The sequence below is a fragment of the Anas acuta genome, chromosome 1 (genome assembly GCF_963932015.1).
Source record: "Anas acuta chromosome 1, bAnaAcu1.1, whole genome shotgun sequence".
Classification (NCBI taxonomy): Eukaryota; Metazoa; Chordata; class Aves; order Anseriformes; family Anatidae; genus Anas; species Anas acuta.
Genome location: NC_088979.1, coordinates 24,530,629 through 24,545,014, shown reverse-complemented (window position 1 = coordinate 24,545,014; position 14,386 = coordinate 24,530,629). Strand labels below are relative to the sequence as shown.

At 33.3% G+C, this 14,386-nt stretch overlaps 1 protein-coding gene across 14 annotated transcripts in view; it reads right to left on the bottom strand.

Moving 5' to 3' along the window:
• The window catches only part of NBEA (neurobeachin), a 509,325-nt gene that overhangs the window by 350,272 nt on the left and 144,667 nt on the right, over positions 1 to 14,386 (bottom strand). For all 14 annotated transcript variants that reach the window (XM_068673009.1, XM_068672960.1, XM_068672963.1 and 11 more), the window contains exons 12-17: positions 12,761 to 12,913; positions 11,771 to 11,939; positions 4,206 to 4,285; positions 3,327 to 3,389; positions 3,122 to 3,219; positions 1,790 to 1,882 (exon numbers count right to left, since the gene is read on the bottom strand). In XM_068673009.1, the coding sequence (XP_068529110.1) occupies positions 1,790 to 1,882; positions 3,122 to 3,219; positions 3,327 to 3,389; positions 4,206 to 4,285; positions 11,771 to 11,939; positions 12,761 to 12,913 (656 nt within the window). The remainder of the gene's footprint in view (positions 1 to 1,789; positions 1,883 to 3,121; positions 3,220 to 3,326; positions 3,390 to 4,205; positions 4,286 to 11,770; positions 11,940 to 12,760; positions 12,914 to 14,386) is intronic.

Here is a 14,386-nt window from a genome sequence, read left to right as displayed (position 1 = left end):
TTATTTTGATTCCTTTTTTTTTTTTTAATCTATTCATTGGTTATTAATATTGTATTGGTTCTGATTTCATAAATTATAACATCTCTTTATGCAATTCTACTTTAGTGCATTAAAGTAGAATGCCAAAAGAATGCCTGTTTGCTGTGATATAAAACAGAATTTTATAAGTGGTTTATAAAATGTATGTGGTTTACAATTTTGCAATTTCTTAGAATTTCCTGTATTTGACCACAATTTTATATAGCTATGCATATGCACACATATATGTGCACAAATAGGCACACCTCACAAGAATTAGTTATAAGATATGGTAATGGGAGACATTTTTAGTTGCTGAAATCTACCCAAAATGTGAATATTCACAGATACCTAGGACTCTGCAGATTTTTATTTATTTTTTTAATTTATTCAAAGTAACCTAATATTCAAAGATACCTTGAAAGATGCACAATATTCAAGTGGATTTGAATGATTTCAATTACGTGACAAAATAAGATTTTTTTTTTAATTGTCATGTTAAGTATGTACTTTCACTGAAGAATGGAAACTCCACAGATACATACATAATTATGTATTACAAAGAGATGCTCAGGATCAGGAACAGAAATCTCAGCTTCTGAAAAATCTCAGTTTTTCTTTTCTGTAATGTTCTGCTGAGTATTTGCTATTCAGTTTACTGCATATGCAATAAATGATTTGAACAAATGTACTTATTTGGACACAGGCCTCTGTGCAAGTTAAACCTTTATCTGGTGTGTCTTAATTGAACTCCTATGAATTTGAACCATTTTTAGTAAGCAATGTTTGAAAAGCCCTTTGAGATTCTTGAATGGACTATGAATTTGCTTTATCAATTCCCAGAATGCTCTTTGGTTTGCTGGATCCCATGAGAAAATCCCATTTGGGAGTATGTTCTCAGCTGCCTCTCAATTACGCTGTCATACTTTATTGATCTTATGGAGAAAAGCATGTATAGCAATACTGCACTCTGTCTGGAGTCCTAGTTTCTTTGCCTTCTGAGAAGGTTTTACACGATGAAGTCTACAGTAAAGCACATTGCTAATTTCCATCCTGCATACTATCCCACTGGAATATCTGCATACAAGAGGAAAAGTGATCAGCAGCAGGTTACATAGCCCTGCATGATTTTCATTTTTTTCTTAACACCAAATAAGGGAAGATGAGACTAAGTACATCTATTTTGTGACACAGATCATTTTAAATATGAATATTTCTTACTTCCCTTGTTGTAGAGGCATGATCTTACCTCATTTTTTTATGATCATTTACTTGCTGTTTACTTTTTATTCTGAATCATTTCCATGCGAATAACACATTATATTTAATTTTCCCCATCAGTTTGAAGGTATTTTTAAAAGTACAATCCTGACACACTCATTGCAATCACACTGAAAATTTGAGCAACAAATTTTTGATGACAACCATGTTTCCTACATGATTCCTTATCTGAATATGTAAGAGAAATTTCTAAAATGTATTTTTGAAAAATGTTTTTAGATCATTTCAGTGTTTAATTTTCAACATATCGTATATTTGGTATATAAACACCGTATCTTTTCAGATCTCATAATAGTAACGAGTTAACTAGAAGATCAATTTTATCCTAATGTATAAAGGTAACAGAATGTGCAAATGATTAAATGGGAAATGTAACAATTTTATTCTATGTCATTTCTGAAGACTGTCAAATTATGCAAAGTAATTATGACAAAAAGGCATAAAGAACTGTGAATTTACACTACTACAATAATTTTGAAACTACACTTACTTATGGCCCAAGTGTTTGAGAAAATATCCAAGAACCTTCAAAGCTTGCACCCATATACTCTCACTTTTGGAAGCCAATAATTTATAAATTACTCTAAAAAAAAGAAAAACAAATTCACAAGGTTTTTCATTTTATTACTGAACATCACACATACAGATTGTATTTCACTAAATAGGAATATCTTATAGGGAACTTACAACACTAAAACCCAACAATTTACATAAAATGGAAGGGTATACTGAAATCACCAAGCACAGCATAAGAATTTGATTACGAGCTCTTTAGGTTAGAGGCATGGTGCGTTTTCATCCAGTTCATTCAGTTTCATTCAACGTTTCATAACAGAAAGAAAAAACCTTTCCTAATAGTCTTCCCTAACTAGAAGAAGAAAATAAAAGATAGCCTGAGAAGTTATAGCTTATACAAAAGGAAAAGATTGGAACACAAAGTCACACCAGGGTGGTTTCTTCTGAAGTAACTGGATAGTACAGAAAACAAAAATGTGGTTTGTTTGTTTGTTTTTGCTATTTTGCTGTAGAACTATAGATAGAAAACTGACAGAAAAGTCCTAACTTTTCAACAGGTCTTCCCTATACTTTTGTTTCACCTAGCGTTGCCATTCAAATAGTTTTAAATATAAGTAGTATTATGAAGTTTTAAATATTTTATAGAACACACAGTTTGAATTTATCAGTGATAGGCATTTTTTCTTCTATTCCTCTTGTATTTTCCAAAGTACAATGCAAAATAAAAACCTATAGTAAACATTAAATTATTACCATTAAATTTATTAATCTTGGAAAAATCTTCTATTACCATGTCAGGCAAAATTCCAGCCAACCAACCAAAAAAAAACACACCCTACTTTTCTGGCAATTATCAGATATTAAAAGTATGAACAAGCACATAACCATATAAGTTCCACGGACACCTTACTTTTTTTTTCAGAGAGAATTTGAGAGATTAGGACATGATTTCTCTCATTTTCCTCTTTCCCAAATTATGTAGAACATCAGAAGACAGAATATTCAATGATTCTGAGATAGATACTTGGCTTTTTGATGTATCTTGTTAATTACATATTCTATTTGAGATTGAGAAATAAGTACAGCAGTACATTTACCTTCAAATGTGATAGTGATAACCTCAAGGGGAAAATTTTAGTCTCAGAGCTATCCAAAACCAGTCTGTTTTTGAAAAAGTTATATACCAAATTAATAAAATTGTACTTTGAAAGATCAGCAGTTGTGATATTTGTGTGAAACAGAAGGCATTTGGAGAGTGGTAATACTGCAACTACTTTTAAAATATTTTCTCACTTCACTGTCTTACCGTATCCCATTTCTCTGATCAAAAGCAGGGATCATGGATGCTGGATGTTCGGACATTAGTGCCACTAGCAGCTGCAGCACATCATGAATATTTTCGTCCTGTATGACAAGACCAATGTTACTCGACAAACTAACCTCGACAGCAAGCTTCCCACAGATCTGATACAAGTGATTACAGTAAAAGATAGGTAATGACAGTAATGTACCTCATGCATTGTTAATAAGTAATTTAATATGCTCTGCAGTTCATCTTCTTTCACACCTCGATCCTAAAAAAAAAAAGAAAAGATGAGATTTTTTTTTGAGAGAAAATTCATTCTTTAAAGCATGGCCTAAGAAAACTTGGACTGCATCAAGTAATCCTACAAATTTACTACCTATACTTCAAAGAACTAAATTCTCATTTTCACTACATTCCTTTTCCGTACCACAGTGGAAATACAAAACAGTCTGAAGTCAGGCCTCTATTACTGCTAGAAATGATTCTTATAGTGTGGGGTTTGGATGGTATTAGCTATTACTGCCACTCTTCCAATTCCTGATGCTCAACCACAAAAAAAAAAAAAAAAAAAAGATAGACCAGAAAATACTGTTTTTCAGTGTAGCTTCAAGTCTCACATGGAAAATTATACCTCAAAGACCATCTGTAATAGAGAGAAAGAGTCCTGGACTGTTTCAAACAGTGTTAGGAGAAATAAATAAATAAATAAATAAATAAATAAATAAATAAATGTATGTATGTAGTAGCTGCAGTATCTGACTTAATTACTTCCATTACCTTGTCTCTTTATCAATGTCTCTTTATCTACCATCATACAAAACTACCCCAAATACCTGAAAGGTTCTGTAGTATTACATATTATTTCTGTATGTTCCTTTAATAAAATATATATAGCTTAGTTTGGTGAGGTTAATAAGAAATATTGTATGCATTTACTGCCTTTATGTCTGTCAGAATTATGTGCATCAATTAAAATTAACAACCAGAAACAGATATAACTCCTGATAGGTATCAATTATTTACTACTGTGAAAGAACCTATATAACAGATATTAATGGTTTCCATCTGTAATTGACTGTTTTACCTTAAGAATAAGTTGTTTCAGAAACAGAAGCATAAATGCCCTTAGTGATATGATCTCTTTCTGTGAGGGCCGAGGACCATCTGGAAGAAGCAAAATATACCACATTTAAATATAAGTTAAGAAGGGTATGAATACAAAGCCAAATCTCACCTAAAATTTTTGATGATAACTTGGAATAACTAGCCTACTATGTCAATGCCATCAGAATGAAATCCAAAAAAGAATAAATTAATGAAATATTAGTGATGGCTATTACTTGCGACAGAAACAAACAATTTAATTGAAGAGAATTAAGGAGTCCAAAAAATAGAATCAATTTAAAACAGAAAAAAAATAAAAGTCAGCAATCCTTAATCCTTTTAAAATTTTGTTTGTTAGATTTTTTTTTAAGAAAATCAAGAAGCAAAGACTAAGAATAAATATATTCATTGAACTTTGCTATACTGTATATTCCATTCTCCCTTTTCATAAATGGCTAAGATTGAACTGGAAATTTCTTTGTTAAATTCCTACTTTTCAAACAATATATGTCATACACAGTCATAAATTTTGCACAGTGAAAATCAGTGAATCCTAATTTACTTTTTCATTAACCATTTTATCTTTTGCTGATAAATAAATATCAAAACTTTATAACATATACGTCTCAGTAGGATTTCAAATCCAGTTAAATCCAAAATTTTAATATATGCATTTATATATTAAATTTCGGGCTCCACTCTTCAAAGTGAAGTCACTGCTTTACACAGCTAATACAGGAAAGTGCTTGTTGCAAACTTGAAGATGAGTTGTATTTGCTTAGCAAGGAAGAAGAAACAGACTAGTTAATCCTCTCAAGTTTTCTTCCCTGTTTCAGATGGAAGAGGAGCAGAGTTGAGTAAATTTCAGAAAGAAGCAAATAACTTTCAGCTTTCTCCCCATACCATCATATGTCACAACTGTAAGGGTATTGTTGTAAAAATCTCTTGTTTAGGCTTTGAAGCTATATGAACAGTTTTCTATGAATACATTCTAATGGCACCATGAAACACCCACTTCCTGTTGTAAAAACATAATTGAATGTTTTGGTACTAAATGCACTACATTAAAAACTGCATGTGCTTTTCTGGCAATGGTGTTGCTAGCCAACAGCTATTTTTTCCCTTAATTGAAATGCAAAATCTAACTCCTTTAACTGCATCACAGAAATCTGTGTCTTCACATTGCCTCTGTCTTCCTACACCTTACCAGGTTTCATAACAGAAAATATCTGAAAACCATGCCTAAAAACCGAGGTGTTTTGTCTTTCCTGAAAGACTGTAATTATGGAAACAGAAAATGGAACAATAAGGCAACGGAGAGCTCTACAAAGCCTTCTTGTAACAGAAATTTCAAAGGGTGGATTAAAAAGAGAATATCCCAAATTAACTTGGAACCTCTTCAAAGATACCTGAGTTTCATAGTTATTCACATACCCAATAGTTTCTCTGGAGATACAGAAGAACCCTTTTGAGTTCTTCAACATGCAAAAGACACAAAAAGAGTTCTTGCTTGCAGGTTATATGCCAAGCAGACTGAACAATGCTTTTTCTTTTTTTGCTTTGCCTCCGTTACTGTTTTTTCCTTGTATTTTAATTGTGTTTTGAAACTTCATTGCCTTAGAATCAGAAAAATAGGGAAAGTCTCTACTCAAGAGACTTCATTACTTTGAAAATTAAAAGAGGACTGGTAGAGAAAAATAACAGAGGCTAGAGAAACTGAACACTATGTAAACCAGTTAGCTACAAGTACTGGAAGAATGGTCTGCACAGCATTTTGCTGTACTATTTTGCTGTACTTCCTAATGTCAGGATTATTTCACAGGTTTCCATTTAATGTGGTCTTCAAAAACAAGTCATTTTTTCCTGCCACCTATTTATAACTGGCAATTGAATCAAGAACAAGTAATTAAACAAAACACAACAATAAAATAAGAAACTCAATTCCATAGTATTAAGTGGAAAACTTGCTTCCTTTATGTACATGTACATCTGAAATGTAAAACTATCAAGCAAAATTATATTAAAAATGTATCAAGTATCAAATATGTATCAAGTATCTATACATTTTGAAATAGTGTTTCTAATACTTGAGAAGGAAACAAAACAACATAAATTTACCATAGTGAATAAAGAAAGAAATACTAATTTGAAATATGAAAGCAATAATGAAAAAGAAGATAGAAAACCAAATTTGAAACAAGTATTTGAGTTTTTAAGTAATTCAAAATGCTTGCATGTCCTGTTTTATAAGCTGAATTGCAGAAGAATCAGGAGGTGAACTTTCACTTTTTTTTGAGAAAAAATGTTAGTCAAATAAGAGGGTATACTAAACTCAGTCAGTACAGAAAACTCACCCAACTTTGTGCTTTATTAAGACAGGAGAAAGCAATAAAACTTCAAAGCAGAAAAATGTCTGCAAGTAATAGTAAATCAAACTGCTAATATTAAAATGTGTTTCGATATTGCTGTGTAAAAAATTATAAACGTATACAAGAAGAAAGCATTATGCTATTAAAATGTATGCATGAATAAGCTTACTTTTAATATGACAGCAAATTATCTGAAAACAGTATAACATGGTCGAATTTCTGATATTGGCATGATTTATATTAAAGTTTCTTTCAGACTTGAAAGGTCTTATTCCAAGTTAGCTTAAAGCTTCGGTTGTCTCTTATAAGGAAATACCATATTTCATTCTGATGCACTGGAAGGAAGGGATGCCGTCCTGGACAGGCTCAGGAGGTGGACCCAACATGCAGTTCAACAAGGCTACATTCACGGTCCTGCACTTGGTTCAGGCAATCCCAAACATGAATACAGGCTGGGTAGAGAATACATTGAGAGCAGCCCTGAGAAGAACTTTAGGGTACTGGTGAATGAAAAACTCCATGAGCAGAAATGTGCACTTGCAGCCCAAAAAGCCAATCTTATCCTGAGCTGCCTCAAAAGAAATGTTGCCAGCAGGTTGAGGGAGGTGATTCTCCCTCTCTACACTGCTATATTTCAGGTGGTGTCTGCCTGAAATACTGCATTCAGCTCTAGGGCTTCAAACATAAGAGAGACACAGACCTGTTAGAGTGTGTCTGGAGGAGGGCCACAAGGATGATCAGAGGGCTGGAACATCTCTCCTATGAAGAGAGTCTGAGAGAGTTGGATTTATTTAGCTTAGAGAAGAGAAGACTCAGGGGAGACCTTATTCCTCTCTACAACTACCTGAAAGGAAGTAGTGGGGAGCTGGGGGTCAGCCTCTTCTCACAGATAACTAGTGACAGGACTAGAAGGAATGACCACAAGTTGCGCCAGGGGAGGTTCAGGTTGGAAATTAGGGGAAATTTCTTCTCAGAAAGAGCAATCAGGCATTGGAACAGGTTGCTCAGGGAAGTGGTGGAGTCACCGTTCCTGGGGGTGTTTAAGGAGAGGTTGGATGTGGTGCTTAGGGATGTGGCTTAGTGGGTAATATTGGTGGTAGGGGGATGTTTGGATCAGATGATCCTGGAGGTCTTTTCCAACCTTAATGATTCTGTGATTCTACAACCTTATAGTGGACTACCAGGCCTTAAAACCTAAAGGAAAGGTGGGGAGACACACTTTTTCAGGGAGTGATGTGATATGACAAAGGGTAATGGCTTTAAACTAAAAGAGAGTAGATTTGGATTAGATATTCAGAAGAAATTTTTAAATCAGAGGGTGGTGAGGCACAGCAACAGGTTGCTCTGAGACCTTGTGGATGAACCATTCCTGAAAGCATTCAAGGCCAAGGTGGGTGGGGCTTTGATTCAGTGGTAAGCTTTCTAGTGGAAAGTGTCCACTAGACCACTAGTCCAACCCCTTGGGTTGGAACTAGATGATCCTTAAGGTCCTTCCTATCCCAAACCATTCTGATTTTCTCATATTGTGATATTTTTCTGTTTCTTACAGTAAAACTACCACTCAGTAGGTCTCATTCTTTCATTCTGAAATATCAAATGACACTTTTGAGGCAGCAAGTCTAATGTTCACATCATTGTATTTTATAAGCCTAAGTTACTTGCTTCTACAAACTTCTCTTTACACACTGTGTTATTTTTTAATGAATGGTAAACTTGCAGACAATATGTGGCAGTAGTGGCTGCACGCTGTTTAATAAAATCAACACAAAAACAACATCCTGGAACAGTTAGCTTCTCTGATTTATTAGGACTGGTGAAGTCATGAATTGCTGAAAATGGAAGTGTAAAGAAAAAAACATAAGGCAGTATTATCTACAGCTTTTTCTATTTGTAGCATTCTAAGATTATGAGCCTGAATCAACCAGATTTCTACATCACATTGGCAGATTTCACTTAATGTTAAAAAAATAAGGATGTCTGGGGAAGAAAAGTAATGAAGTAATATAATATCCAGTCAATCAAACATTTTGAAAAGTTTTAGGGAATTTTATCAATCGATGAAAGTAATTAATGTGTGTTCAATAAAACAACATGAAATTAAGTTAATATGAAATGAAATTTAGCAACAATCGTATCAGCAATTAATGTGTTTCCACAGTCATTTGATTACAAGTTATCATAATTATTACCCCTGTGCTAGTCAGAAGCAGAAGCAACCTGTAACATAATAGCAAAAAAATCTTACTGTTGATTTACTGATACAGTGCCATGTCACTGATCTTCTTCCCTGGCAAGCCAACATGTTCAACTCAATACAATGAAAGTCATTTTTAGATAGGAAATACTACACAATACAGCTGTATCAAATATATAGGACTTTCTGCAGTCTAAGCAACAGGGAGGAACAAGGAAGAAGTTGAAATTAGCCTCGAAGAAAGGTAAGTTTATCTGGAAATCTAGCTGACAAAAGGAGGAAATTCTGATCTATACATATTTTGAAAAGGTGCATGGACTCACCATATATAAAATGCCTTCCCAACTACACTACACAGGCCTTAGTAATTGTGATTTTTGTTGTTGTACCACTACACCAAACAAACAGTAATCTGCACTATCCGATTACATTTTAGAGAGCTATCTAGTTGTGTTCTTACAGAAACAAATGTGCCTAGTCTGGAATTGACACAAATGAGAAGAGAATGTACTACACCCTTAAAATACATAAGAATTAGAGAAAAGATAGGGAAGTAAAAGAGCCATACGTATGCTAATTCACAGTAACCGATTCATTTTTCATTCTTAATTTTGTGTCCTTGTGTACCCCATGCCTTCTGCTCAGATTTTGATGAATACATTATATATTTTTTGTAGCTACACAAGTGGCCTTACAGATATGAATACTCGAAAGATACAGCTCACTGCAGAGAGGCACATCTGGGCAAGGAAAAAGCAAGCCATATCTCCCGCAGAAAGAAATGTCACACAGTTTCCACAGAAGAGCAAGCCTAGCCATAGGGAAGTCTGTAACATGCAATACATTTCCAAAGTGTTGTTAGGAACTAGTATCATGATGCAGAACTACAGGTACTCTTTAATTAAAATAAAAAAGAAACAAACAAACAAAAAAAGAATTAGAGCAAAAAGTAGACAATATAATCAAACTTGCAATCTCAAACTAATTGAGCAATTTTCCAGATCTCTATCTAGATGTAAATGTAGCTGACATCCGGAAACTTTACCTCCCAGTAGCTGGTCATTCAACAGTCACAAATAACACTGTGTTTATAAACTCATCAGCTGGGCATCCTAATTCCTCTCTGAGATCATTTCTGGTTAGCTTGCCTGGAGGTAAAACTGTGCCTAAGCAGCACTGCAGTGTAATCTTCATCAGGACGTCACAAGCATGAGGCTGAAGAGAGTCAGCCCTACGGCAGGATTCAGCTAACCCTACTTGTAGACATCTACAGTATACTTGGCTTCACATAAGACCTGCTTCTAACCTTCCACTGAAGTCAGTGGAGGGCTAGTCAATATAGCCAATAGAGACTAGAGAGCAAACACCTTTCAAACCAAAGAGTCTGTATTGACTCAGGCCAGGATTCAGTTTCCTAAATGTACTTTCCAGTGCAATTTGACACACCATAAGGTATCTAAGATATCTACACATTGCTAACAGTGAAACACAGGACACCTGCATCTTTCTGCAGCAGACCCTGAAAAGGAAGTAGGATGCCCCACAGAGACAATAACAATGCTCGAAAGCCAAATGCAGGCAGCTGAATCCATCCTATATTCCTTTGTTTATTATCGGCAGACATCTAGCTCAAATTGAAACACCTACTTTGTAGGTACTAAAGATGAATGTGGCTTAATTCCGTTTGGGCAGAGGGAATCCAGAGTCAGTATCAGTGGAAAATACTTTTTTATCATTAAAAAAAAAAAAAAAAAATCCAAGCTAATTAAGGAACAGCTGCAGTTAATTTTCATAATCTGATATTACAAATTTTTCATTCAAATGAATAGAGAACAGAAGCACAGCGTGCTTTTGTTAGGTATTTTTAAAGCAATTTTTAATTATTCTATGAAGAATATAGTTAGTCTAACATTATACTGTGAGATAATTTTGAATGAGGTCCCAGCTCCATTTTTTTTTTTTTTGTTAATAATAAAAATGGTAGGAACAATTCTTATTCTAGATTAAGCATCCTCAGACAGCTATTCCTGTGGGCCTCAACAAGTTATAATTCCACTGCCTGTGAGTATATATAAGAATTGTTCCTTCAATTTTTATTTATTCACAAAATAATTACATACAGCTATGCACATAGCTCCAATAATAGAAGAATTAGCCAATAACTTATCTGTATTCAGATTCTTAAATATTTGCATATTTGACAGCACTACTGCATCTCTCAGTTGTTCAATTTTTCAGCATGACAGTAATGTAGTAACAGAATAAAGATAATTAATAACATTCTAATATCAATTATTTTTTAAGAGACTTTCTGCCAAATCCTCCCTTCTTTACACAAGTAGTCTGCTAAATGTAATGACATTACAGCTGGAGTGTATAGGATTACAATGATTTGATGCTCTGGTTAATACACATCTGTTACATGCAGCATTTAGCCTTCATGTATTATCATATTTTGTTGTTGCTACTGTTTAATGTTTCCTGAGCTAGATGAAGTACCTGACTATAAACAAAGTTAAATCAATCTCTATTTTGTAAGAACAATATTATTGAACTGGAAATCTCAGTAGTAAGAACCAGAGGTTTCCACTCTGTTTTCAATGTCACTTAACCCTACAAATCAATCATTATGATATTCAAACCCTACAAAACTTTGTTTGGTATATGAGATATACAACATTTCTTCTTTGGTACAGAAGAATCGGTGATTTTTCTATGTTTTTAAAGTAGCCCCACATAACACTGAAGACCAGAGTAAGAATCTGTTGGGAATACACAAATGTAAAGAATGGTGTGAGTAACTTGCTTGTCAGAGTTTTACTAAAAATACTTGTACAGTCATTGTATTGTTGAAGACTGGTACTGATTATTGCTGATTACTTACCTCCTTGTCTATAAATCCAAGGAGCTTTGACAAATTTACATCATAAACCTTGCTATACAGGAAGTGTTTATAATATATTTCTTATGCATGGTACTTACCTAACCCTTTAGGAGTAATGCCACTGCTATCAGCAGGATTAACCACCCAGTAGTAGTATTTCAGTGTGTGCATTAACTGCAGTACTGTTCCTACTCTGCGTATAGTGTTATAGATTGTAGCAGTTCCAATGAATTCAGCTGACAAGTAGGTATACAAGGACAGCTGCACCTAAGAAATGAAATAATTATTTGCATAGGTGCAAGTTAAATATTAACAGCTTTAATTTGAAGAGTTGTTAGGACTTACTTTGGATAGGATATAAAAAAATATAAGAAAAAAAAAAAAAAAGCTTTACAGACAGCAGAGACTGGATCTTCATCTGGAATAACCTCCAGAAACTCCTTCCAACCTAAATTGTCTATGATTATGATTAATGTAAAAATAAATGTGCTGGTTTGTATTATATTTTGTATTTTTATACTAAAAGTATATGTTCTTAGATTTTAGGACCATGCCACTTTTCACTTGTGTCCACATTTCTGAACTGTGATTTTTTAGTGAAATATTTTTTTTCACTATAATCAGAGATAAATGACATTTATTTTTATAGTTTTATGAAACCAAATACATAATTTAAATCAAAAGGGAAAATGTATGTGAATGTGTCATAAAAGATAGCTTACTTTTAGCTTACAAATGAAAATACATATGCTTATGCTTTATCACTAGGAAAACAATGCAACCACTTAAGAAGGGACTGGGTTTCCAGAAACAGTATTTTGATAGAATTAGCCAGAATCTTAGGCAAGGATATAACTACTTGTACAAATGCATAAGACTCACTGGAGATTATAGTTAAGCAGGGGATAGACTTCTTGATCTAAGAAGTTTTTGCTATTACCGTGTTCATAAATTATAAATATATATATATGTATGTGTGTATATACATATACATATATATATATATATAAAAGTCCCATGGCATATAAGAACACTACTATTTCACTTCACTGTATAAGAGTCATAACATCTGTCAAGTGTACAATTACCTTTGCAGGGGTATGTATCCAGATAGCAGGATTAAAAAGGATGTGATCACATAATTGCTTCAGCAGAGGTGCTCCATGAGACAATCCATCCAAATATTTTGCAAATGATAAAAATTGTTCCAGAACTGCTCTGGTTATATGAACTCTAGATGACTGGGGAAAAATAATCATTAAAAAAAAGGATTTTTTTTTAACTTCTTCATTAAAATACAGCAGAAATATTAAACAATATTTTCACCAGGCTCATCTTTACTAAATATATGCAACCTCATATGTTTTTATTTCATTGGATATGAAAGGAACATACAAAAAGATATCAACAACTTATATTTCATAATAATATTTATGATCATTCTAAGGACTACATTTTATGAGTTCAAAATATTAATCAACACAGTGTAAATCCTTTTTATTTTTTCCTTTTTTGGTTGTTTTAATACAAGCCAGTCAGCATGCTACATCATGCTACACAGTGCCTTGAGAACTTCCATCTGAAGTCCTTAGCTCTTCTTTAGTTAGTTTGTGTGTCTTACTGAAATTGGGTTTATCAACATGTAAATACATATTACTGTGAAACTTGCTTTGTTAAACATAAGTAATTAAGGATTTGGGTTCAAAGTTTCATCAGATTTTAAGAGAGCTGTTCAACTTCATAGCATATGTTATGAAACCACTGCTAAGACCTGCTCCTAAGTAGCAACATGGCATGTGGTCTTTGACAAACTTCTTTATATACCAAGTAAACAAAAGGAACCAATAGGAAAAAAATCACTAAAAATCCTCCCATTTGCCTTTCCTACAAAATGTTCCAATTACATTTAATGCTATAAATACAGTCTGGGAACATGCAGATTTGTTATTTTTAGATGCAAAGTCCATTTGTCAGTAATACAAGTTCAGTCTGGATATTGAGTTTCCTTTGGCTTGTACATCACAAATCACAATAAACAGTCTGCAGCTAATAAGAACAAACAGGTTATTTTGATGTTCATGTCAGAAAATGAACAACAGATAATTTACAAATAATAAAATAGAGCCTGACTGGGAAACAAAAGGTTTTTTTCCTGACGTGTGCCAACTGAACAGAAGCATATAATGAAAAAAATAAAATACATCTTTTTAAAAAACTTCAACCAAGGCAAATATATCATTAAAAAACAAGCAAACAAACAAAAAACAAATGTACAATGTACATTTATTTGTACATATAAATGTACAATGTATTCAGTGTGTGTGAACCACAGTGCTCTATTCAAGAGCAAAGGACTCCATGTGGACTCACTGGCCTGCCTGCACATAACATACAGAACTGGAGCTAAGAGCTTTGTAAATTCATTCTGACTATATATCACAAGAAAACCTACCACAGCAAAATAAAACAAAAATAAAAATCTTACAATAATCCTTCAACAGTTTAAATCACACTTATTTAGTATGGAAAACATAGATGCAAAGAGAATAATCTACTTTCATATAATACTTCAATGAAGGTAAACTCTTTCTCTGTAAGAATGTATTTTCCTAGGTGCAAATAACATAGGCATCAGAATACGAGAAATTATTTATAAATCCTCTTTAAAATTCAATACATTTTTAAATGCATGATTATCATAATTTAATCATTGG